The sequence below is a fragment of the Panthera onca genome, chromosome A2 (genome assembly GCF_046562875.1).
Source record: "Panthera onca isolate mPanOnc1 chromosome A2, mPanOnc1 haplotype 2, whole genome shotgun sequence".
Classification (NCBI taxonomy): Eukaryota; Metazoa; Chordata; class Mammalia; order Carnivora; family Felidae; genus Panthera; species Panthera onca.
Genome location: NC_138340.1, coordinates 82,006,603 through 82,034,262, shown reverse-complemented (window position 1 = coordinate 82,034,262; position 27,660 = coordinate 82,006,603). Strand labels below are relative to the sequence as shown.

The 27,660-nt window shown below is 35.6% G+C and overlaps 1 protein-coding gene and 1 pseudogene across 3 annotated transcripts in view; one reads left to right on the top strand and one right to left on the bottom strand.

Annotated features, from left to right (window-relative positions):
* The window catches only part of PTPN12 (protein tyrosine phosphatase non-receptor type 12), a 103,719-nt gene that overhangs the window by 50,376 nt on the left and 25,683 nt on the right, over positions 1-27,660 (bottom strand). The window contains exon 2 of one of the 3 annotated variants that reach the window (XM_078442532.2): positions 11,621-11,729. In XM_078442532.2, the coding sequence (XP_078298658.1) occupies positions 11,621-11,729 (109 nt within the window). Of the gene's footprint in view, positions 1-501; positions 2,283-2,559; positions 3,573-11,620; positions 11,730-27,660 lie in introns of those variants that run through there. The other 2 variants (XM_078442533.2, XM_078442534.2) reach the window with 2 other exon arrangements.
* LOC144615636 (transcription factor BTF3 pseudogene) lies at positions 4,951-6,819 on the top strand (annotated as a pseudogene).

Genomic DNA, 27,660 nt, shown 5'->3' with positions numbered 1-27,660 from the left:
TTAGCCCATCCCCCTCCCACAATCTTTCCAGCAACCCTCTGTTTGCTCTCTATATTTAAGAGTCTTTTGTTTTGTCCCCCTCCCTTTTTTTATATTATTTTTGCTTCCCTTCCTTTATGTTCATCTGTTCTGTCTTAAAGTCCTCATATGAATGAAGTCATATAGTTTTTGTCTTTCTCTAATTTCACTTAGCATAATACCCTCCAGTTCTATCCACATAGTTGCAAATGGCAAGATTTCATTCTTTTTGATCGCCGAGTAATACTCCATCGTATATATACGTATACATATATATATATATGTGTATATATATATATATATATATACACATATATATATGTATACACACACACACACACACACCACATCTTCTTTATCCATTCATCCATCGATGAACATTTGGGCTCTTTCATACTTTGGCATTGTTAATAGCGCTGCTATAAACATTGGGGTGCATGTGTGCCTTTGAAACAGCATACCTATAACCCCTTGGATAAATACCTAGTAGTGTAATTGCTGGGTCGTAGGGTAGTTCTATTTTTAATTGTTTGAGGAACCCCCATACTGTTTTCCAGAGTGGCTGTATCAGCTTGCATTCCCACCAGCAATGCAAAAGAGATCCTAAGAGATCCTCTTTCTCCACATCCTCGCAAACATCTGTTGTTGCCTGAGTTGTTAATGTTAGCCATTCTGATGGGTGTGAGGTTGTATCTCACTGTGGTTTGATTTAAATTTCCCAGATGATGAGGGATGTTGAGCATTTTATCATGTGTCAGTTGGCCATCTAGATGTCTTCTTCGGAGAAGTGTCTGTTCATGTCTTTTGCCCATTTCTTCACTGGATTGTTTGTTTTTTGGGTGTTGAGTTTGATAAGTTCTTTATAAATTTTGGATACCAACCCTTTATCTGATATGTTGTTTGCAAATACCTTCTCCTATTCCATTGGTTGCCTTTTAGTTTTCTTGATTGTTTCCATCACTGTGCAGAAGCTCTTTATTGTGATGAGGTCCCAGTAGTTCATTTTTATTTTGGTTTCCCTTATCTCCAGAGACATGTTGAGTAAGAAGATGCTGTGGCCGAGGTCAAAGAGGTTTTTGCCTGCTTTCTCTCCTCTAGGATTTTGATAGCTTCCTGTCTTAGGTTTAGGTCTTTCATCCATTTTGAGTGTATTTTTGTATTTGGTGTAAGAAAGTGATCCAGTTCATTTTTCTGCATGTCGCTGTCCAGTTTTCCCAGCACCATTTGCTGAAGAGATTGTCTTATTCCATTGGATATTCTTTCCTGCTTTGTCAAAGATTAGTTGGCCATATGTTTGTGGGTCCTTTTGTAGGTTCCGTGTTCTGTTCCAGTGATCTGAGTGTTTGTTTCTGTGCTGCAATTTTATTTTTTAAATAATACATGTATCTGATTTTTTAAAATGAGATTTAAGAAAAAAGTATAAAATAAAAAGTAATCTTCCCCCATCCATAAAGTCCAGGTCTCTCCTTCCCAACAAAGACACTTCTAAGGTTCTTTTTTCCTTCCAAAAGTAATTTTTATGCATATACCTACATACTTAGAAAAACTACGCAAATGCGTTCATAACATATACATGTTCTGTATCTCACTTTTCAGTTAATTGTATAACCTGGAACTCTTCCCAGAGCTAATACAGATCTATCTTGCTCAATGTTATATGAAATCCATTATAAATAGATATCTCATTATTTATTTAACCAGCTACACTACTGCTGGGCCATTTTTTCCTATTAGAAACACTACCACAATGAACTCACTGCTATAAGTGGTATAGGGTAAGTTTCTAACAGAAGAAAAAAACTTATCTTCTAAAAGGTATATACAGACTTAGACAATTCAGATGCTATATGTGAGAGTGACAGGATGTTATACCTTTTAATAGTTAACTTCTAAAAAGTAAAAAACTCAGACTTGTATTTCTTGAACTATGCAAATGGTTGTACATTTTCATACAGTTATTGGTTATATTTATTTTACCATAAGTTCTTGTTTATATCCTCTGCACATTTTTATCTATGTCTATGTTTTCCTACTGATGTATATGAAAAATTAGTCTTTAGTACATGTAGTGCAAATAGTTTTGTTCTAGTTTGTGTTGATTCTTAAAAACTCTTTATTTAGAGGTGCCTGGGTGACTCAGTCTGTTGAAAGTCTGACCCTTGTTTTCAGCTCAGGTCATGATCCCAAGGTTGTGGGATCAAGCTCTGCTTCGAGCTCTACACTGGGCTCTGCATTGAATATGGAGCCTGCTTAAGATTCTCTCTCCCTCCTTCTGCCCCTTACCCCAGCTCACATTCTCTCTTTTAAAAAAAAAAAAAAAAGCAAACAGCACCCTTTTTATTTAGAACTAATTTTAGAATTAAAGAAAAATCGCAAAAATAGTAGAGAAAATTCCTATATCCCTCACTCAGCTTCCCTTAATGTTAATATCTTACATAACTATCAGTTATCAAAATCAGAAAATTAACATTGTCACACAACTAGTAATTAAACAACAGACTGCATACAAATTTCACCAATTAAAAACAATATTTTTCTTACTAGGATCCCACATTTAGTTGTTACTTCTCCTTAGTTTCTTCCAATCTATAATAGTTCCTTTGACTAATTTTTTTCCTATGTTTGGAATGAGGTTTTGCATTTTGGTAAGAACACCAGAGAACGATGATGTGTCCTTCTCAGTGAGAAGACACACCAAGGGGTTTATGATGTCAATGTCCTATTACTTGTGATGTCAACCTTGGTTACTTGGTTAATAGGTGTCACCTGGTTGTCTCCACTATAAAGTTAATATCTTTCTGTTTGTAGCAATAAATATTTGGGGGGAGATACTTTGAGCCTATGAAATCCTAAAGTAGTAGGAATGCCTAATATTCATGAGTCTCTAGATTAGAAAGAACCACAACATGTAATATGTAAAATGCCACCATCACATTACAGTCCTTCCTAATCCAGAGACAATGAATATTAAAGGCAATTAAAATACAAAATGACGAATACAAAAATGGTAATAAGATATGAATAAGACTTCTTAACAAAACTCTTAAAAGTCAGCTAATGAATAACTAATTTGTCAATGACTCAAATTTTATCTATCAGTACTAAAAGCCCAGTTCTGCTGAGTTTATTAATTTTTGGTGAAATCTTTGGAAATCTGTAGGAAGAGATATCTAAGAAAGAAATACTAGCCTCCAATTCAAATTATTTCTCTCTTTTCTATGATTCCAGGAAAGAGAATATGTTTATCATTTCACTTGATGTTCTGATAAATATTCACTAGTTTGGATAATGACAGTTAAGTAACTACACACACTTCCTCTCCCCATGTCTGCCAGTAATGAGGGGTCCCAATTAATTACCCTTAATCATGTGGCATATTAGCCTCTAGTCAAAGTATCTCAAACATAGGACTTTGTACAATAATTGGTTTACCACTGGATCCTCAGTAAATGTGTCTGGGGATTGTGAATCCAAATGACAACAGTGGCTCCCAAATAACAGTCAAAACTGGTTTCAGGCTGCTACATGCAAGCTGGTAATTTTTTAAAAATATTCTATAATGGAAAACTGTATGCATATACAGGAAAATAATGGTATAATGAATCCCCATATAGCAATTACCAAGTAATTAAGAAATTATTAATAATTTCAACATTTTTTAAAGTTTTTACTTAAATTCCAGTTAGTTAACACACAGTGTAATATTAAATAATTTCCAAACTTGGCACGCCTGGGTGGCTCAGTCAAGTGTCCAACTACTGATTTTGCCTCAGGTCATGATCTCACAGTTTGTGAGTTTGAGCCCCACATCGGACTGTGTGCTGACAGTGCAAAGCCTGCTTGGGCTTCTTTCTCTCTCTCCCTCTCTTTCGGTGCCCCTCCCGCTCTCTCAAAATAAAATCAACTTAAGAAACAAACAAACAAATAATCTCAACACTTTGCCGAACTTATTTCATCTATCTCTAGTCATATAACATTTAGGGGCTAGGGAAAGTTAATTAAAATACAAAATTTCTAAGTACCATATTCTTCAGTAAGTTTGATTCAGTAAGTTCAAGATGGGGCAGAAAAATGGCTTAGTCTAAAGCACAAGCAAATTTTGTAGTCAGTGCTTTATACCACACAATCATAGGATATTACTGCCAATTTTAAAAATCAACAGGGGCTCCTGGGTGGCTCAGTCAGTTGAGTGTCCAACTTCAGCTCAGGTCATGATCTCACGGTCCGTGAGTTCGAGCCCCGCGTCGGGCTCTGTGCTGTCAGTTCAGAGCCTGGAGCTTGCTTCAGATTCTGTGTCTCCCTCTCTCTCTGTCCCTCCCCCACACACGCTCTGTATCTATCAAAAAGTGAATAAACGTTAAAAAAAAAAAAATCAACATTAGGTTGGTTAGATAACGTGTCATCACGTTGGTGCTTCAATTCTTCACTGGTGCTCCTAGTAAGTATAAACATATATAGAACTTAAAGAATATTAAAGAAATGAAAACAAGCAATCCTCTCCATGTTTTTGTTTTGTTTTGTTTTTTGCTGACTGCCACTACAATCTCCCAACAATCCAATTCCAAACAGATAAAACCAAGATTGGCCACACAGGAGACTCTTCAAGCAGCAACTTTTTTTTTTTTTTTTTGGTCAAACAAACATCAACAACCTATGGCAACAAAAAGAAAAGTATTTGAATATCGTTACCTCCAAAGAAACTGAAATTTCCTACTGGCTAAATACTATGTCTCAGGAGAAAAAAAATAATCTTAATAATTAACATTACAATACACGTAGTACACTGATCTATTACTTGTAAAAACAGCTAGCAGCTCGGTTTTAGCCCTCTCAGCAGACAAAGCACAGATCATTCTTGACACAAGAGTATCTAGATATTTCTTAACTCTGAAATTGGCCTCAGTATTTTTTTTTAACGTTTATTCATTTTTGAGACACAGAGAGACAGAGCATGAATGGGGGAAGGTCAGAGAGAGAGGGAGACACAGAATCTGAAACAGGCTCCAGGCTCTGAGCTGTCAGCACAGAGCCCGATGCGGGGCTCGAACTCACGGACCGCGAGATCATGACCTGAGCCGAAGTCGGACGCCCAACTGACTGAGCCACCCAGGTGCCCCTGACCTCAGTATTCTAGTATAAAATAAACCAAATCTCCAAGACAGCTCCAGAAAAACCTACATAAACTTTGGACAATAATGATACTACTTTTAATGGATCACAGGCAAAAATGTCTGCTCTTGCCACTTCAAGTCAACATTGTATTAGAGGTTCTAACTAATACAATAACGCAAAAGACACATTCAGATAAGAAAGGAAGTAGTAAAACTGTCATTATTTGCAGATAAAATGACTCAGTATGTGAAAAATCCTAAAGGATCCACAAAAAATTACTAAACTAATAAATGAGCTCAGGAAGGTCATTGGATTAAAAAAAATCAATACATGAATAGAAACTAGATTTCTATGTGCTAATAATAAAGAACTTGAAAATATTTCATTCAGATAGAAGAATTTAAAGAGTAAATACAAGACTTATACACTGAAAACCGTAAAACATTGTGGAGAGAAATGAAAGATCTAAATAAACGGAGAGAGACATTTCATGTTCATAGATTGGAAGAATCATTATGGTTTAAAATGGCAATTCTCCCCCAAAGTGCTCTACAGATTCAATGCAACCCTTATCAAAAGCCTATTAGGATTTTTTGCAGAAATTGACAAGCTGATCTTACAATTTATATGTAAGAACTAAAAAAGAACCAAACAAATTTTAAAAAGTAAGAACATGGCTGGAGGACTTCTTGCTTTCAAAACTTACTACACAAAGCTACTGTAATGAAGACAGTATGACACTGGCTTAAAAATAAGACACTGTAGGTGTGTGTGCACCTGATCTCAGCTGGTCTGCCTGAGACCCCCTGAGCACCAATCCTAGTCACCTGCGCAGTACCATTTCTGCTCCAACAAGGCTAAAGAAACTATCATGAACCAGGAGAAACTCACCAAACTGCAAGCACAAGTGCACATTGGTGGGAAAGGAACTGCTTGCTGAAAGAAGGTAGTTCATAGAATGACTACAGCAGATGATAAAAATTTCAGTTCTCCTTAAAGAAATTAGAGGTAAAAAATATCTCTGGTACTGAAGAAGTGGCTATGTTCACAAACCAAGGAAGAATGATCCACTTTAACAACCCTCAAGTTCAGGCATCTCTGGCAGCAAACACTTTCACCATTACAAGCCATACTGAGACAAAGCATCTGACAGAAATGCTACTATCTTAAAACAACTTGGTGCAGACAGTCTGACTAGTTTAGGGAGACTGGCTGAAGTTCTGCCCAAACAATCCGTGGATGGGAAAGCACTACTTGCTACTGGAGAGGATGATGATGATGAAGTTCCAGATCTTGTGGAGAATTTTGATGAAGCTTCCAAGAATGAAGCAGACTGGATTGAGTCAACTTCTGAAGAAGATAAAACTTGAAGAAGTTACTGGGAGCTGCTATTTTATATTATGACTGCCTTTTAAAATTGTGTTCATAGAGCTGATAAAATCTAGATCTGTAATATTTTTAAGCCCAGGCCCCTTGGACACTACAGCTCTTTTCAGTTTTTGCTTATACACAATTCATTCTTTGCAGCTAATTAAGCTGAAGAAGCCTGGAAATAAAGTTTGAAACAAGGTTAATAAAGTTCTTTACCTACTGTGAAAGAAAGAAAGAAAGAAAGAAAGAAAGAAAGAAAGAAAGAAAGAAAGAAAGAAAAAGAAAGAAAGAAAGAAAGAAAGAAAGAGAATGAAAAAGGGAAACCATGTAGTAGAATTAAGGGTCCAGGGGAAAAAAAACCTTGTATTTATGCTCCAGTGATTTCCAACAAAGATACCAAGGCAATTCAGTGGAGAAGAAGATAGTCTTTTTCAACAATTGGTACAAGAACAATCTTACATACACAGATTATTTCAGATGATTAACTGAAAATGGATTACAGACCTGAATGTTAAAGCTAAAGCTACAATACTTCTAGAAGAAAAATTTTAAAAAACAAAGAAAATCTTTGTGACCTTGACTTAGGCAGAATTCTTACTCAGAGTATCAAAAGCATGATCCATAAAACTGATAGGTTGGACTTCATCAAAATTAAAGGCTTGCATACCTTAAAAGACACCTTAAGAAAATGAAAAGACAAGCCATAAACTGGGGGAAAAAGTGAATAAAGACTTGTATTTAGAACAACAGCTAAAGAACTGAAACAACTCAAGAAAATAAAATCAAATCTAACAAAAGGACAAATGATTTGAAAAGACTTTTCATCAGAGGATATATAAGTGGCTAATAGAACATGAAAAGATGTTCAGTTAGTCATTAGGGAAATGCAAGTCAGAACCACAATGAGATACCTCTACACACCCAACTAGAATAACTGTAATCAAAAAGACTGACAATAAAAAGGAACGTGGAGAAACTGGAATGCTCATATATTGCTGGTGGGAAAATAAAATGGTACACAGATACTTTAAACAGTTTAGCAGTTTCTTATAAAGTTAAACATAAGCTACCATAGATCTAGAAATTCCATTCCTGGGTATCTACCCAAAAGAAAGAGAGCCATGTGTCCACACAAAGATTTGTATGGAAATGTTCATGGTAGGATTATTCATAATGTTCATCAACTGGTGAATGGATAAACAATATGTGATATACCCATACAATGAAATATTACTGACTAAAAAGGAATGAACTCATATATGCTACAACACAGATGAATCTCAAAAACATGCTTAGGAAAATCTAGAGACAGAAAGCATTAGTGGTGGCCTGGGGCTAAAGACTGAAAAATGGCCTAAATGATTATTTTAGGTTGATGGAAATGCTCTAAAACTTTACTATGTTGATGACTCTATAAATTTACTAAAAATAACTGAATTGTATATTTAAAGTGGGTAAATTTTATGGTATGTAAATTATACCTGAATAAAGCTATTTAAAAAAATACTGGTATCCAAACACTGAACATGCTAAACATACAAAGGAAATTGACAACTTACATTATTTTTATGACAGCAAGTAAATATACATCTCTAAGTACAATTGCTTTTAATAACATTTTCCAAATTAAAATGACTAGAAATTTATTGGAAACTGACTTATCAATCCTTCAATAATTTAAAAGGAAAAAAAGACACTGCTAGTTTGACTATATAGCACAATGAATAAGAGCTCAGGATTCAGAGCAAGGTGTCTCAACCTCAGCACCCCTGACATTTTGGCCTTGAATAATTCTTTGCTGTGGAGAGGGTGTAGCCTCTGTGTTATATAGGATGCAGGAGCATCCTTAGCCTCTACCCACTAGATGCCAGTAGCAGCATGCCCATTCCGTATCCCAGTTGTGACAACCAAAATGTTTCCAGACTTGCTAAATGTCTCTTTTAGGGGCAAAATCACCCTAGTGGAGAACCAGTGCTCTGAATATAAATTCTCATTGACTCTGTTAGCTGTGTCACAAGCTATTTAATCTATGTCTCAGTTTCCCATCTGCAAAGTGGCACATAATACCTACACCTCAAAGTTTTGTGATTATGGCAAATAATACATTTACTACAGAAACTGACAATACAAATCAGGGTTTCTATTTTTTAGAGGGGCAATTTAGAAGCACACCAGTGAACTTCCCCTGCTACCTCTATTTAAAATTGTTAAGCTTTCTATTCTCAGTTTTCTCTACATGCCTAATCCCCACTGTATTATCCTCAATACCGCTAATCACCATATGACAGATCATGTATGTTATTTGTATTCACTGTACATTACCTTAACTAGAATATAAACACCACAAGGGCAGGGATTACTGCCAGTTTGTTTTCTACGGAATCTCTAGCATATAGTATATGCTCAAATTTTTTTGTGGAATGAATAAATAAAATATAACTTAAGAAAATAGAAACCTAGAGCTGTTTAAGACTCATTTGCCCAGATGCCAGAAAAAGAAAGAAGAGAAAATGTGTTTTTAAAAGAATGTGCATTGGGACTCCTGGGTGGCTCGGTTGGTTAAGCATCTGATTTTGGCTCAGACTATGATCTTGCAGTTCGTGAGTTCAAGCCCCACATCAGGAGCTCGAGCCCGCTTCAAGGGAGCTTGAGCCCTGCTTCAGGCTCTGCATTCTCTCTCCCTCTCTCTCTGCCCCTTGCTCACTCTCCCAAAAAAAAAATAAATAAAATAGCATCCCTCTAAAAAAAAAAGAGAGAGAGACAGAGAAAGAGAGAGAGAGACAATGTGCATTAATTCCAGAGTACATTAAGAGTATCTCAAGGGGTACCTGAGTGGCTCAGTCAGTTAAACGTCTGACTTCGGCTCAGGTCATGATCTCACGGTTCGTGGGTTCGAGCCCCATGTTGGGCTCTGTGCTGACAGCTCAGAACCTGGAGCTTGCTTTGGATTCTGTGTCTCCCTCTCTCTCTCTGCCCCTCCCCTGCTCATGCTCTGTCTCTCAAAAATAAACAAACATTAAAAAATTTAAAAAAAAGTATCTCGAGATTGGGGTACCTGGGGTGGCTCAGTCGGGTTAAGCGTCTGACTCTGGATTTTGGCTCTGGTCATGATCTAAAGGTTCATGGGATCATGCCCTGCATTGGGCTCTGTGCTGGCAGCTTGGGATTCTCTGTCTCCCTCTCTCTGCCCCTACCCTGCTCGCACTCTCTTTCTCTGTCTCAACAGAAAAAAAAAAAAGAGTACCTCGAGATTATCGTGCTTAATAAAAACTATCCAGAAACCCATACCATCCACCATTCTGAGGAAGACTGGTAAGAAAGTAGAGTGTATTTTCAAAAAGCTTAATGAGTAGTTACTATGTGCTAGGTACAATCCTAAGCATTTTAACATGTATTAACTTATCTAATGATCAAAATAATCATAAAAAGGATTATAATCTTTATCTCTATTTTGCAGATGCAGGGAAAAAGGCACAAAGAGGGTGAGTCCAAAGTCATATATTTTAAAAATTCTTTTGAGGTTTATTTATTTTGAGAGAGATAGAGACAGTGTGAATGGGGAAGGGCAGAGAGAGAGGGAGAGAGAGAGAATCCCAAGCAGGCTTTGCACTGCCAGTGCAGTCTGACGCGGGGCTCAAACCCACAAAACTGAGATCATGACCTGAGCCGAAACCAAGAGTCGGACGCTAAACCGACTGAGCCACCCAGGCGCCCCCAAAGTCATATAAATAGCAGGTGGTAGAAGCAGGATTTGAACTTCAGAGTCAAAACTCTTCAATTATACTATGTAAACTTGCCACTTAGTAATTCTGCTAATACTGGCCACCCACAGATCCCACAGCTGAGAATACAGTTGAACAACAACAAGAAAAAGATGAAGGATTAAATGTATGCAAAGAAGACCATGAGAAAGAGAGGGAAGCAGACAAGAGAGGGAAGAGGTCATTTGAAAGAAAGAGATCACGGAAGAAGAAAATTTCAGAAATAGGGACTAGTCAATGGCATCAAAATAGTTAACAGAAAGGGGTAAACACTGAACAAAGTCACCAAATCCAGCATGAAGAAAATCACTGGAAATTTTTTCAAAGACATTTTAGAGAGAACAAGCTTAAAAAAAAACAAAAACAAATTTTTCAAGTATATCTCAATAAGGCTGGAGAAAACAATGAATTAGAGTTGAGGGAATGGTGTCATGGAATGGAGCTGTTTTAAGACAGTTGAAGGGAAAGAAAAAGACTAGTGGCAGCTTTAAGGGACAGCATGCATGATGTAAAGTTTTTATTCTGTAAAATAGGACACATGGAAGTATGCATGCTTTTAGAGTTAAAGGTATTCTGCCGAAAACCATGCTATTTAAGAATACAGTTACATTATTATAATATAATGCTATCAGTCTAAAGTATACTCTCAGAGATACATATTTAGATTACTGAGTACAGCCGACATGCAGGCATGAACCACCTTATGGTTCACTTTTTCATGCATAATTAATGTTCTGATTGTGAACAGGGAATAGATAAGAGTTAATATTTTTGGCATTTTATAAAATTTATTCCATTATACTTACTGAATTATCTATTTTATTTTAACAAAAAAACTTCTTTGAACAGGAGTCCACAAAAGATATTCTTACTTGGATTTTTTTTGTATTTTTTTTTTTTTTTTTTTTTTTTTAATTTATTTTTGGGACAGAGAGAGACAGAGCATGAATGGGGGAAGGGCAGAGAGAGAGGGAGACACAGAATCGGAAACAGGCTCCAGGCTCCGAGCCATCAGCCCAGAGCCTGACGCGGGGCTCGAACTCACGGACCGCAAGATCATGACCTGGCTGAAGTCGGACGCTTAACCGACTGCGCCACCCAGGCGCCCCGGATTTTTTTTGTATTTAAAAGTAAGTATCAGAATAATTGTGATGCTTAAAGAAAAAAAAAGCAAACAACAAAAACTACTTTCAGAAGGAAGAACAAGAAGCACAATCACAAATTATTATCTTATAGTGTACCTTACAAAAGAGGTACTAACTCCTTAACAATCAAACTCATTAGGAAGAATAAAACTAGTTTAGGATACAAACTTATTAACATTTCCATTTGTTCTATGAAGGGCATTTCAAACTTACATGGCAGTATGTCCTTATATCTGTTCTTTTTAACATTTTCTTCTTTTTCTCCAGTGGCTGTAGGATAAATCTTTTCTGTTCTATATTTGGTAGACAATCTTCTTAATCGCTTAAAATACAAACAAAAAAATTTAAGTTTATACAAACGTTAATATTTTCAAAATTTTAATGATTTACAAATAGCTCTTTATTGAATTTTGCTAACCCCAATTCCTTATAACTCATTTTCCTATTTTTCCAAGCTCACAGTATTTCCCTATCTCTTAATAATTAACCCTAAGGATAATTGTTTTTTACCCTAAGTGCAAACATAAAATTAATACTCCAAACAGCACTCAAAGGGGACACTAAAATAAAAGTAAGAAATTTGTTTAAAGACATCATTAATAAGCTAAGTCAGAATATTTAACTCAGTCCTTAACTTACTCAAGTAATTTTAGTGTTTAACTATGGGTCCCTAAAACCAAGTAAATAATGCGTAAAAGATTATGTACAAGTTTCTTTATTCCTTCCCTCAATAAACCTTGGGCACCCATGATGTGCCAGGCTCCTTCCAAGGCATAAGCTAATAATTACTTATAAGACACTACAAAACAAAGTTCTTTCATATTGAATTGGAAATGTCTAACAAAGACCAATTCTGCTTATTCACTGCATTACAGAAGTGGTTTGTGAGTTAGTGACAAATTCTTACCACATATGGCAGTAGGGATGTTCTTTGGGCTGGAATATTTCTGCGTGTCAGTAATACACTTCCTGCTTTCAGAAGCACTGAAAGTCAGCATTGTGAATTGTTTAAATTCACTACTCAACTACATTGCTGAAATTTAATTTCAAAGGAGCCTACTTTCTTCCAGGCTTAAAGACATATTGAAGGCATTTTGGTTTTACTATTCAACAAATTATTGAATACAAATGAAATGAACAAAGTCTGGTAACATTTAACTTTTTCACCATTTTACTTTTACAACTTGTGATGCTGATATTTAAGCAGTGAAACATTTTTTTAAATCACAGATAGATTATACATAGAACAGTGAGTCTTCTGTTTGTTTGAAAAACCACTAAACTTTATCATGACAATTCTTAGAGACCTAAATCAGGAATACACATTTTTTTCAGTAAGATGAAAAGACTTATTAGAATCCTGTTCTGCACTGGCACAACACTGAAGTTAAATTCCCCACATTTATGATGCTATTTTCTATGGTAATAAAGTTCTCAAAGTAGGATAGGGGAAAAATTATATTTGAAAGTAAATGGGCTGTTGGTGAGGATGTGGGAAAACCAGAAATTTAATACAATGCTGGCAGAAGAAAACATTAACACAACCCCTAACGAGGGTAATTTGGCAATTTTAAATACATATATCCCCTTAACCCAGGAACTGTACTTCTTAAAATCCACCTGCACAGGTGAAATGATATATCATGCACAAAGTTATTTATTGCAGCATTGTTTTAAAACAGCAAAGGACTACAATCAAAAATGTCTATAAATAGAAGACTAAATAGATTCATTTCATTTATACAAGTAAATATGATAATGACTGAAAACCATTAAGAAAGTTCTTTATATATAGTGATATGGAAATACTTCAAAATACATATTAAGTGTAAAAAGCATGGAACACTACAGTGTATATAATATACTACTGTTGGTGTTAAGAATAAAAATATTATTTGCATGTCTTTGTACATGTGCATAAAATATCTCTAGAAGAGAAACTATTAACAAGGTTGTTGTCTATGGAGAAGAAAAATGAATAGCTATAGGAAATGGATGAGAAAGAAACATTACTATATGCCATTTCATACTTATTAGATTATATAAATGTATTGCCTATTCAAAAAATTAAATGTTAAGGGGGGCCTGGTTGGCTCAGTCAGAGGAACATGAGACTTTTGATCTCAGGGTCATCAGTTCAAGCCTCAAGTTGGGTGTAGAGATTACTTAAGTAAATAAAACTTAAAAAAATAAAAATAAATGCTACAAAAATTAAAGGAAAATAGAAAAGATTGCTCATGATTTTCTTAATCCACATTAACAAAGATCTTCCCAGTTATGCACATATACATCTTACATATATAATTAGACTCTATAATGTTTTTTTGTTCAAAGATTTTAATTTTGTTATTTATAGTATCTTAATACATCAAAATATTGTATGTGAATGTGACCTACAGAAGGATATCAATCTAAATATTTGCAGAAACACCAGGGGAAAAGGAATGTAACTTAGGTAATAATCACTGAAAAAAATTATAGAACTACAAAGAAAAGGAAGAGGGGATGTATTTAATTATAAAATATGAATACACTTCTGGAATATCTGCTGCAATCACTCCAAGCATTTCTTTTTTCACCTGATGAATTATGTTATTGAGAAATGGGCAAAATAAAGATTTTATGTGAAATGACTTCCTTTTTCATATAATAAAACTTAACACTTTTGTGTACAAATAAGTATCTCATTTGAGTCTGAATTTTTATATATCCAGTTTTCTTGAAGCCTAGCACAACATGGAATGCTTTCTACTTCAAGCTTCCCATGAAGAATGTTCTATTAAAATAAGCCTACAGAAGTAGTGTACTTAAAAAGTTTCATACACATCAGAAATACTCATCTCTGGTGTAGTATAAATAAAACAAAGATGATCTGTTAAACATAAAAACTTTGTACATTAAAAAAAAAATCAACATCAAAAAAATTCTACCCAAATTTATCAAAAAGGTATCAGGGCGCCTGGGTGGCTCAGTTGGTTAAGCGTCCAACTTAGGCTAGGTCATGATCTCACAGTTCATGGGTTCTCACAGTTCATGTGCTGACAGCTCAGAGCCTAGAGCCTGGAGCCTGCTTTGGATTCTGTGTGTGTGTGTGTGTGTGTGTCTCTCTCTGCCCCTTCCCTGCTCGCGCTCTGTATTCCTCTCTCTCAAAGATAAATAAACATTAAAAACAAAGTTAATATGAGGATAATACCCACACTCGGAAAACAAGCCTCCAAATCTTATCCATCTTTTAAGTCCTGGCTCCATCAAAGTTTCTTATGTCTCTCGTGCAAAAATAATCTTTCCCTTCTGAGTTCTGTTTAGACTATACACATTCTTAAAACACCACTTCCTTCTCTTTATGATAAATATATAAAGAGAATACACTTTACTTCCCCTACCAAACTGTAAGCTCTGTGAGTACAAGATTATAGTCACATTGATATTTAAGGCCCTGTACCCCTAGAACATATTAAATGCTTACATGTTAAATAAATTAAATTTAGAATAAGATTTGAATGCTGGCCTAGACAAAAAATTTTGTTCTTTTAATATATCATAATTAACATCCAAATAGTGCTTGAAGTAGAGATAGCACCAAACCTCATTTAACTACATGAAATGGAAGTATCTACACATGCAATTTCATTTTAACTTCCTGACCACCAATTCCATTTTCTCTAAGTGAAATTAATTACTAGGAAATTAATTAATTGAGAAACATGTTGTAAATACTAAGGCATCTTATTCGTAAGTAGAGTGCATGTGACAGACTGTGTGAAAATAGCATTAAGGAAAACACTAATAAAATAATTCATTCATTAAGCTTAATAATTATTTAATATAATCCTAAAGCAAGAAAGTACTTTGAATCATTGACTATCCTAATTGGGCGAAAATATAGCTAATTGGCATATTTACATAGGCTTATAAATACCAAACCTTGTGTCATATTTTCTTTTCTTTATGCAAACAAAACTAAAGGCCTTTAAGAAAGATTTCCAATTGTCTATCCTTAAACATCTTGAAAAAGTCACAAAATAAATTCTTTTAAATAATTTCTTATCTCAGAATTACTGTCCTAAAAGGCAAATCTGATCATTTAAATTTTAGTCCCTCACTTAAAAATCCTCCAGTGGGTCTATTAGCTCCAAGAGAAACTACCAATTCCTTTTTTAATTATAACACATTTTGAATGCTGCCTGTCCAGTTTCCTAGCTTCTTTTTAGAACACTCTCTTAGAGTTTGATGCTTCAGCCATGTAGAATCACTTACCACCACCGTTGCCACAAGCAACCCTTCACTCCTCAACATCACAGTTTGACAATTTTTACTCTTGCTGGTGAGTTAATAGTAGGACTCTGGCTAAAGTGTCATTTCCTTTGTGGAGCTTTCTCAAACCTTTCCTTAACAGCTCCTCAGCTTCCAGCACTGAATAGTCAACAATACATTACCCTATTACCACTTGTGAGATTCAATCTTATATGTCTCATCCACTGAACTATAAAACTGAAGGCAGAGACTAGACTATCTTATTGGACTTTAGAGACCAATGAATTATGTATATGACCATGATCTAATGCAAATAACATTAAAAATGGGTAATTCATTTCTTTATTGAGCTTTCTTAGACAAGTCATACAGATGTCTCTAATACATTATAATTAAAAAAAATTTTTTTTAACATTTATTTATTATTGAGACAGAGAGAGACAGAGCATGAGCATAGGAGGGGCAGAGACAGGGGGAGACACAGACTCTGAAGCAGGCTCCAGGCTCTGAGCTATTAGCACAGAGGCTGACACAGGGTTCAAACTCACAAACCATGAGATCATGACCTGAGCCAAAGTCAAACGCTTAATTGTCCTGAGCCACCCAGGAGCCCCTCTAATACATTATAATTTTTAACACAAACAAAACCCAAATTTAATATTCACTTTGTTTTAAAGTTCCAAATTATTTTCTCTTTCCTTCTTTTTTCTTTTTTTTTTTTTTGACATTTAAAAATTTTTTATTTTTAATGTTAATTTTTGAGAGACAGAGAGAGACAGAACATGAGTGGGGGAAGGGCAGACAGAGGGAGACACAGAATCAAAAGCAGGCTCCAGGCTCTGAGCTGCCATCACAGAACCCAATGCAGGGCTTGAACTCATGAGCCGTGAGATCATGGCCTGAGCCGAAGTCCAACGCTTAACCAACTGAGCCACCCAGGTGCCCCATCCTATGAACATTTTAATAGTGAGGTTTGGGGCTCTGTAGGACCTTGGTGGAGTCCTACCTTCCTCCCTGCCCCTCATATCCCACTACACAGGCACTGCCTCCTCCCTCACCCCCCACCACCCCCCACACCAGGGCACACTTTCATAAGAAAGAAAATACTTGAATGTCTTCTCACTCAGTTACCTTTTTGTGAGAACAGATCTTTTTTTTCTTTTTTTCTTTTTAAGTTTTTTTTACTTATTTTGAGAGAGACAGAGACAGCGTAAGTCGAGGAGCGGCAGAGAGAGAGGGAGAGAGAATCCCAAGCAGGCTCCACACTGTCAGCCCAGAGCCCAATGCGGGACTCAAACCCAACAAGCTGTGAAATCATGGCTTGAGCTGAAAGCAAGAGTCAGACACTTAAACGACTGAGCCACCCAGGCACTCCTCTATTTCTTAAAACACAAAAAATTTATTTCCTTAATCCTAAATCAATAAACTTATTCTCAAAGGCTTCTAAAAGTCACATGCAATAGAACTATGCTCTTTTCAGATATCCATTTGTGTGTCAAGATTTGAGTTCCTTAACAAAGTAGAACAGTTTCACTGTTTATCAAAGACTTTAAGCTAATGAGTATGTGTTGTGTGCTGTTTGTTGTATCTGTCCAGTCAAACAGCTGTATACCGGACTGTCCACTGGGTGTCTCATGAGCATTACAAACATGTCCAAATGGCACTACCATTCAACAGTTGTTCAAGCCTAAAAGCTAGGAATCATCCTTGATTCCTTCCTTTACTCTCTCCTACAACATACAATCCATCATCAAATTGTGTTACCTTCAGGTCTAAAAAATATCTAATTCTCTTCAGATTCACTGAACACTTAGAATTCATAATACATTGAGACAAGAAAAGTATTAAACTTAATTGTTGGCTGGATTTTATATCAGGACAATTAAGAAAAAAAATGGACACAAAAAGTAATAGAGCTAAAATGGAAATTAAGCTAACTCAAATTATTTTGGGAATAAAATGGAATATAAATAAATTAAATATTGGAGCTCAAGACTTCTCTTGCTATTACCAGGCCACACACTATGGTGCCAAATTCCTCAATGTCAACACTTAAAAAACAGTATGAGTTCCAAAAGACAATAATTTTAGTAAATATGCACACAAGAATATACAAATCATAAAACTGTACTTCAAGGTGAAATCAAAATGAAATCATACTTTAAGCTTAAAAGTTATATTGTAGCAAAATACAAGAATACCTAACACATAAAATAGTAGTGCATTTGCCACTATTCTGAAAAATTTCTGAAGCAATTACTGGAGAATCTATCTGAATTTTAAAAGGTATGGAACTTGGCAAACAGTTGGAACTAAATAATAACTGTTAAATGAAGAGATTCACCTGGTTTTATACCTGAAATATTTAACTGTCCTGTTACTACAAGTTGTATGATCATTAAGTCAAAATATTTTTTAAGCCCAAATACAAAGTAACAGCAACAAGTAGTAAAATCATAGGATTTTCCACTAAAACTATACCATCTCTAACCAACTTTTCTTAAATCTTTACAAACCTATTTATATAAAAATATGCATATTACTAATACCTGTTACAAGCAACTAAAAAAACCAAAAGGTCTTTAAACTATACATCTGCAATGCCTACCTTTAAGTGTAAAATATGCAACTCTGCCTTTCAAAATTCATCTTCCTATCTTTGCTCATGCTTTACCCGCTGCTGTATAACAGACTAAATTGTCTGCCATTCTTTTTCAGATACCAAAGCTATGCCTTCTCATTTGAAGCTAAGTTAGGATTGATAGTAAAGGGCACATTGTGAAGTAGGGGCCAATCATATGGGTCTTTAGGTAACAAAAAGATTTTATTCTTTGTTCTTGTTGATTTCAATGCTTCAGTTATTTCCCTCGTAGTATACACCAAACAAACTCCTTGCTTTCTTCTAGATCACTACAGAAATTGTCTTGCTAAAACATTTCCTGAGACTACTCCTGGCACCAACCTCCATCTTCCACTTCCTCCCAAAGTGCTTCCTCATCGCTACCCACAGCCCTTTATATACGCGTCTAATCTAGAACATAGCACAATCTACAACAGTTAATATGCCATCAGAACATGGATTCCCTGAAAATGCACACCCTGTCTTCTTATTCTATTAATACCAGCTACTACCAGCATAACCCATGACAAATAGTAGTAATTTAGATCTTCTCCAGTGTTAATGTCCAAAGAAAATGAATACAAATTAGAATTGACCAGTATACTTACGAAACAAATTTCTCTGCCCTCTTACACTTCATTATCACTTCACAATGGGACAGCTTTGAGTCAGAGAAGCTGGGATTCAATTCCTATATCCATCAATTACTAGCAAAGGAGAACTCAACGTAGCACCTTTATAACCCTTTCTGAAGGGGTAAGCAGTAGACCTTAATTTTGAGAACTTGTTTTAAAATAAACCTCTGCACTACAGACTTATATTTTAAAATAATAAATATGGCAAGCATAAAAACTAAAAGAAAATAAAAGTTATAGAAAATTCACAATAGTCTATAATCGTTTTTTGCACAGCCTAGACAGCAAGCAAAAATTTTCCTTAAAGGAAAGCCTCCTGCTCTTGGGTCAGAAGAGAAAATACAGTGCTTTCTCAAGATGGAAGTAAGTTAGGAGGATGTATGCAAGTTTATCCTCTCTCTACCTCCAAATTATATTCTTGTGGAAATAAAGTAGAAGTCCATTTGAATGACGAGGACAATAGTTTTGTGATATATACTAATGTTACTGAAATGAAGATATTTAATACAACAAATGGAAAAGAAAAGAGTTCCCAGGTTTGATTACTTTGTTTCTACACACAAGTTCTTACCTTTTCTTTCATCTCTTCCTCAATCATTCTGGTCCTCTAACCATTTAACTCATGAAACTGTTGGCTCCAGATTTTACAGGTCAATCCCAAATTCAAGTGTTTTGTTCCATTGTCTCCACAGCAAATTGCTCAAAAATTCCAAAATTTGGGTATTAAACCTATGGCCTCTGACCATGCCACCCTTCATCTATCTGGTAATGTGTCTTGATTTAAGCAAACACTGTCACTTCAGTCCCCATTACCCTTTAGTTTACACTGGAAAATACTTTGCCAAGCTCAGACTCTTAAAGTGTTCCAAAGCAATCTATCACCAACCTCATTATTCCATAACATAGACTATGAACCATACAGTAAAATTGAGAATACTGAGCTCCAGCTTTAACACATTAAGCCATAATAATACCAACTGTCCAACTAAAAAATTAAGGAAGACCCCCAAATTAATAGCATGGTTACAGAATTTTTACTTATCTTTGCAAAAACAAATACAGCACAGGAAGAGTCACCTTAGAAGTTTAACAGAGTTCAATACATATTTACCACTATATGGAAATAAATTATTTTTTGCTAGGCTACACTGCTTCAAAGCTGTGGTCAACAGACCACAGTTTCAAAGAGAAACTGGCACTTCCTAGTGAACCATTAACTCCTGAACCCCTTAAAATTTTCATTCTTCCCTTTACCACTTCTACTGAAACTTTTATGAAGTCACCAAAAATATCCAAATGACACCAAAATCTCAAAGCCTTAATTCCTATTAAGTATTTAACAAAGATGATCCTCCCCTTTTAAAAACTCCTTTCTTAGCTCCATGAAGCAAGGGTCCCTTGATTTTCCTTTTACCCTGCTAATTACGCCTTTCTGGTTCCTCTGCTTCCCAAATCCTAAATGTTGTGTTCTCTTAGGGAACTGTTCTCTCCTCAGATTTCATCTTTTAGCGAGGTTATCCCCTACCTATTGTGACTTTAACAAGTACATTTATGAAGATCCAAAAATTTCTATTTCTATCCTGACTTTTCTCTTCAGTTCTAGTTCCATATTCAAACTGCTTATTGAACATCCCCCAAAGCAATTCAAACCTAACTAGATAAAAAGAAATCTACCTGACTTTTCAAATGCTTCTATGTCTCTTTCTTTTCATGGCACCTCTACCCTCCTTACCTCTTCAGCCTTAAGAACTCCTAGTAGTTTTGGGCTTTCCCCGGAACCCTTATCTATCTGACTTGTTTCCTCTCACACCCCATCAATTTCAATTTCTGAAGAATCCACCTCAGTAAGTATCTCCTAAACCTGGCCTTTACTTTCTAGGATGGAGACAAAAAGTTGTTTTCATATAGGATACAGGTTACTTAATTTTCTTTCCTTTAATTACACTGTTTCAATTAAAAATAAAAAGATTTAAGAAATCCTTTGAATGAGGGAAAAGAACAAACTTAGTGGGCATAACAAAATAAATACTATAATTAACATTATTTATGTAATAATTACTTTTTGAATATGATAAACTAATTACATTAATTAATACATGTCAAGGAGTAAAGGCAGAAGAAATGCATTTTTTAACCATGCATGTAAAGCACCCTACATAGCACCTAGCATAGAGCATACCTTTAAATACAGAAAAATTGAGGGGTGCTTGCATGGCTCAGTTAGTTAAGCATCTGACTTTGGCTCAGGTCATGATCTCGTGGTTCATGAATTCGAGGCCCACGTTGAGCTCTGTGCTGACAGCTCAGAGCCTGGACCCTGCTTTAGATTCTGAGTTTTTTAAACAGGAACTGGAGCTGATAATGAGCACTGTGATCTCAAATATCTCACTCCAGTATGGCACCAAATTGCCTCTCTCTCTCTGCCCCTTCCCCACTTGCACTCCATCTCTGTCTCTCAAAAATGAATAAACGTTAAAAAAAAAATTAAATACAGAAAAACTGACATGAGTATGTAAGATTTATTAATAAATGAGGAATTTAACAGAAAATTTTCATTAGCTGCTTCAGATTGGCTGAATTGGCAGACACCAAATTATGTTTATTTGTATATTCAAATATACTGCCAAATTTTTATTCTTAAAAAGCAATTTAAGGGGCACCTGGGTGGGTCAGTCAGTTAAGTGTCTGACTCTTGATTTCAGCTCACAGTTCGTGAGTTCAAGCCCCACATTGGGCTCTGCGCTGACAGTGCAGACAGAGCTGCTTGGGATTTTCTCTCTCCTTCTTTCTCTCTGCCCCTCCCCTCCCCTCTCTCAAAATAAATAAACAAACATTAAAAAATATAGCAAAAAAAAAAAAAAGCAATTTAGTCAAATTTTGTGTGTACCCTAAGATTTGGTGCCATACTGGAGTGAGATATTTGAGATCACAGTGCTCATTACCAGCTCCAGTTCCTGTTTAAAAAACTCAGAAAGCAATTTTTAACTGTACATTGCAAGTCTATTTAGACCCATTAGACAAATCATAAGCCAAATTCTAAAATGGTAGAATAAACTGTCATCGACGTTCTAATTCTTCCATTATTAATCTACACAGAAACCACATAAGCCCTAATTGTTATGTATATATATATATATCCAAAAGCTTGAAAATTACCTAGCAAACCAGAGTAAGTTTACAAGCTGTATTTTTGCACCTTCTCATTTCAACTCCCCAAGTCTAGTAATAACTAAAGCATTACTATTGAAGGATCTGTTGTGCCAATTTTTCCTATCAATGCATAAAAATGTTCTTGTTTAATAAAAGGTATTTATGTTTTAAGATATAAAAAATTAAGTGTAATGAAGGATCTACTTTAACACAATCATTACCATTTTTCAAAAAGGAGAGACTAAGCAGAGATAAAGTCACGTTAGATTGCCAAACTTTTGTCTGTACTATTAGGTTTTAAATTTGTAATAGAAGCACAGTTTGGCAACTCCTCAAAAGGTTAAATATAGAGTTAACATATAACCCAGCAACTCCACTCCTAGGTATATGCCCAAGAGAACTGAAAACATAACTCTGCATAAAAACTTGTACACAAACGTTCAAAACAGCATTATTCATAAAAGCCAAAATGGGAAACAGCTCAAATGTCTGTCAAATGATGAATAAACAAAATATGGTATATTCATACAATGGAATATTGTTTAGCCATAAAAAGGAATGAAGTACTGATAACATACTCAACAGATCAATCTTGAAAACATTATATTAAGATATACAAAAAGCATATATGATTCCATTTATATGAAATGTTCAGAATAGGAAAATCAATAGAGGCAGAAAGTAGATTAGTGGTTACCACAGTATTGGAGAGAGGGGGAAATAAGATGTTACTGGTAATGGGAATGGGGTTTCTCTTGATGAAATGTTCTGAAACTAGATAGTAATGACAGATGCCAGCTTTGTGACTATACTAAAAACCACCAAAATATGCATTTTAAAGACGTGCATTTTTATGGTATATACGAATTAATCTCAATATATGTGAATTTGCCTCAACAAAGCTATAAAAAAATTTATAAAAAATTTATTAAAAAGTTATAAAAAATCCTTAAAAGGAGGTTAATAGGAATTATTAGCAGCATCAGAGCACGCTAACCAAGGCATCCAGTCCCATCCAGTAGTAAGGAATATCCATCCTCCTCAAAATGAGTCTTACTCAGCCTCTGTTCTTCACTACAGACATTCTCATTAGAACATTAATTTGACAGAGTCAAGCATAACAAGACTACAGAATCTGGTCTACACAGGGTAACACAAAAAAATCACAATTAGGTCTACTAGAAACTTGTGCCAGTGAACTTAGCACACAACTCTTTCAGGGAAGGATAGGTAAGTATGATGAATAAGAAAGATAAAAATGGGGGCACCTGGGTGGCTCAGTTGGTTAAGGGTCCTACTTCAGCCTAGGTCATGATCTCACCGTTGCCGAGTCCAAGCCCCACATCAGGCTCTGTGCTGACAGCTCGGAGCGTGGAGCTTGTTTCAGATTTTCTGTCTTTCTCTCTCTCTCTCTCTCTGCCCCTTCCTCACTCATGCTCTGTCTCTCTCTCTCTCTCTCTCTCTCTCTCTCTCAAAAATAAACATGAAATACTTTTTAAAAAAAGATAAAAAATGGAGTTTTTAACATGACTTGATGTCCAAACCACACTAATGAAGCTAGCCAATGAATGTGGAAGACTGGATATTTAAGAGAGGAAGACAGTAAGCAGAAAATGGTGAGGGAGAGAGGGAATAATTAGTAAGCTAAGATTAGAGTTAAAGTCTAAACTCTATCACTTCTATAACTCTAACCCAAGGTCAAGAAAGACTCAAATAAAAATTTAAACCTAAACCTGGGTAATTAAACAAATACATTGTTCTTAAAGTTTCAGTTTATTTCTCTGCAGAAATAAATTGGAGATTATTTTTTATACTAAACATTCAGATTCCTTGCAAAAAGTATTTGATTCTGACATTGTTTTAGACTTAGTCCTGAAGGCCAGACCACCCTACTAATGAAGATATGTGCACCCCAAGTTACCAAGGGCATGATTTGATCTTCAAATATCTCTTTGTAATAATGATAAACAGTGTTCCTCTTTCTTCCAACATGTAAAACCCAACACAAATAATATCTTACATAAATATACAAACTTATGCTATAGAGGAAATACATGACTAAAAATAACTTAAAAATATAATCTAGAATGGGTTTCTTAACTTTTTTTGAGTTTATTTATTTATTTTGAGATAGAGAAAGAGCGTGTGCATGTGCATGAGCACAGCGGGGGAGGGGCAGAGAGAGAGAGAGAGGGAGGGAGGGAGGGAGGGAGGGCGAGAAAGAGAATACCAAGCAGGCTCTGCATTGTCAACACAGAGCCTGATGTGGGGTTCAAATTCACAAACTGTGAGATCATGACCAATATCTCATGACCCCAATATTGAAACTGGGGTCAAAGTCACTGAAGAGAATATACTTTAAGAAGAAACTTTACTGGGTGCCTGGGTGGCTCAGTCGGTTAAGCGTCCGACTTCAGCTCAGGTCATGATCTCACGGTCCGTGAGTTCGAGCCCCGCATTGGGCTCTGTGTTGACAGCTCAGAGCCTGGAGCCTGCTTCAGATTCTGTGTCTCCCTCTCTCTCTGACCCTCCCCCGTTCATGCTCTGTCTCTCTCTGTCTCAAAAATAAATAAACATTAAAAAAAAAAAAAAAGACGAAACTTTACTGAGTCAAGCAGAAGATATGTCAACCTGTTTAACAGTCCTATGAGGAAAAATGATAAATAACTGAAACTTCAGCTGATTATAAGAACTATTAATTAAACTAGAAATATGATGCCACATAACTATCCTGCATAAGAGCGTTTTACTTTAAAAATGAATCATAAATTTTGTTTTATTATAATTGGTAACTTTTATAAACTGATGCTTCCCTCTGCTAAAGATGGATATATAGAAATATCTTGATATAAAGAACTCCCACAACTCAACAACAAAAAAACCAAACACCATAATTAAAAAATGGGCAAAGCACTGGGTAGATACTTCTCCAAAGAAAATATACAAATAACCAACACAAATGTGATTAGATGCTCAACACCACTAATCAGGGAAATGCAAATCAAAACACAAATGACATATTATCTGACAACCCATTACAATGGCTACTATCAAAAAAATAAAGTAAGTGTAGGGGGACTGTGGAGAAACTGGAATCCTTATGACTACTGGAAGTGTAAAATGGTACAGCCATTACGGAACACAGTATGGCAGTCCCTCAAAAAACTGTAACTTGACATTATCAGATGGTCCACTATTTCCACCTCTGGGGATATATCCAAAAGAATTACAAGCAGAGTCTTGAACAGAAACGTGTACACTCATGTTCTTAGCAACATTATTCATGATAGCCAAGAGGTGGAAGTAAACCAAATGTCCACTGATGGACAAATGGATAAACAAAGTGTGGTACACATCTACAATGGAATATTATTCAGCCTTAAAAGGGAAGGAAATTTCAACACATGCTAAAACATGGATGAACTTTGAGAACATTATTCTAGTTGAAATAACGAGAATATTGTAAGTAAATAAGGTACTTACAAAGTCTTAAAAATAAAAAGTGGAATGGTGGTTGCCAGGGACAGGGAAAGGAGGAGAATGGGACTTCTGAGGACAGAGTTTTCATTTTGCAAGATGAAGAGAGTTATACACATTGGTTGCCCAACAACGTGAATGCACTTAACATTAGTGAACTGTACACTTATAAATGGTTAAGATGCTAAGCTTTATATTTGAATTTTACCACACTTAAAAAAAATTGTAATGAAAAGTAACCCTTTCTTATTTGCTTAAAAAATAAATGTCCAATCCAGTTATAGAAAGGGTACAAGCCGGTTGTGGGTAATGTCATTGAGTATCTCAGATTACCAGGCCACACAACATTCATAGAACATTAGATAGCTCTGATGAATGACCAGTTACAGTTTTCAAAAAAAAAAAAAAAAATCTACTTTTCCAGTTTGCTGACATACTAGATTCAGACATTTATCGTAAAAGTAAAGAGTGAGATTCAATTATCACCCTCATTAGAATGAATGATCTCACATCATTTTCTCCTAACCTATCCTATGTGCCAGATTTTCTTTTAGGTGCTACAAATATAGTGGTAAATGGGACAAAATCCCTACCTCATATAGCATACATTCCAAAAGTATATCCTGGTTGTGTAGCATTTATTATTTCTGCCTTTTATATCCATCATTTGTTTACATGTTTTAACCCATCCTTACCACAGCTGCTATCAAAAAAGATTACAATTTCCTGTCTGTCAGAGACAATCTTTTATACTTCTCTTTATTTCCTCAAAGTGCCTAGTGTCTTCCATGTACTATATATTAAACAAAGCCGACAAGAATTTAAAACAAAAAAATTTTTTTAATGTTTAGTTGAGAGAGAGAGAGAGAGAGAGAGAGAGAGCGAGCGTGAGCAGGTGAGGGGCAGAGAGGCAGGAAGACACAGAATCCGAAGCAGGCTCCAGGCTCCGCTCTGTCAGCACAGAGCCTGACGTGGAGCTCGAGCTCACGAACGGTGAGATCATGACCTGAGCTGAAGTCAGACGCTTAACCAACAGAGCCACCCTGGCACCCCAAGCATGGCAAGTTTTTTAGACATAATGGTAACTGATAACCACATTCAGAACATCACATAATCAATAAAATTGGCATTCTACTATGATAGTTATAACACATTTAGTTCACTAAGTTGAAATAATATAGTCTATATAAGTGGAGATACACACTTAAACCCCTTTTATTCGGTTCTTTATTATATTACCTACAATGTCACCAAGGAAAGCTTTCAATCTTTTATCACCAGGGAAAAAATGTGCAGAATAAATGGGTCACATAATACACACATTTAAAAAAACTCATCAACATATCCTTAGAGATGAGATGTGCGTGTGTGTGTATATATGTGTGTATGCCTTACGTATATACATATACATATATAATCTAAACATGTAATACATTAAATTTAACTTCTTAAAATATATACACTCAATACATGCAGATGCTGAAACACTGAAACCATACTGACAAGTTGTGTCATGGATTCCCAAGACCACCCTCAGAGTCAATGATTCATGAGGAAGAGTCCTAGGACTATATACAATCATATTCACAGCTATGATTTATTACAGCTAAAGGACACAAAGCCAAAGCAGCAAAAGGAAAGATGCATAAGGCAAAGTCCAGAAGAAACTAGGGACAAGCTTTCAGTGTCCTCTCCTAATGCAGTCACATAGGACCCATTTAATTCCTCCAGTAATGAGTAATGGTAACACTTGTGAAATGCTGTCTTCCTGGGAAGCTCATTAGAGAGTTAGTCCCACGTGTTTTTATTGGGGGCTAGTCACTGCCTTGCGCGGACTAAAATTCCAGACTCCCAAAAGCAAATCAGGTGTTCAGCATAAACATACACATACAGTAAAGGTATGGTAAGCTACTCTCATCATGGAATGATGGGAACTCTCCCAAAGGTGTAAATTCCCAGAGATTAGCCAAGAGCCAATCTTGCAAGCATGCCATTCTAAGGATAGCAGTTTTAGGTTTGCTATGTTAAATCTATTTTGCACACAATTGGAAAATAAAAAACAAACTCCCTCTCCTCCGTATTTCTTTCCTTATAAGTAGTCAACCATGTTAAACTTC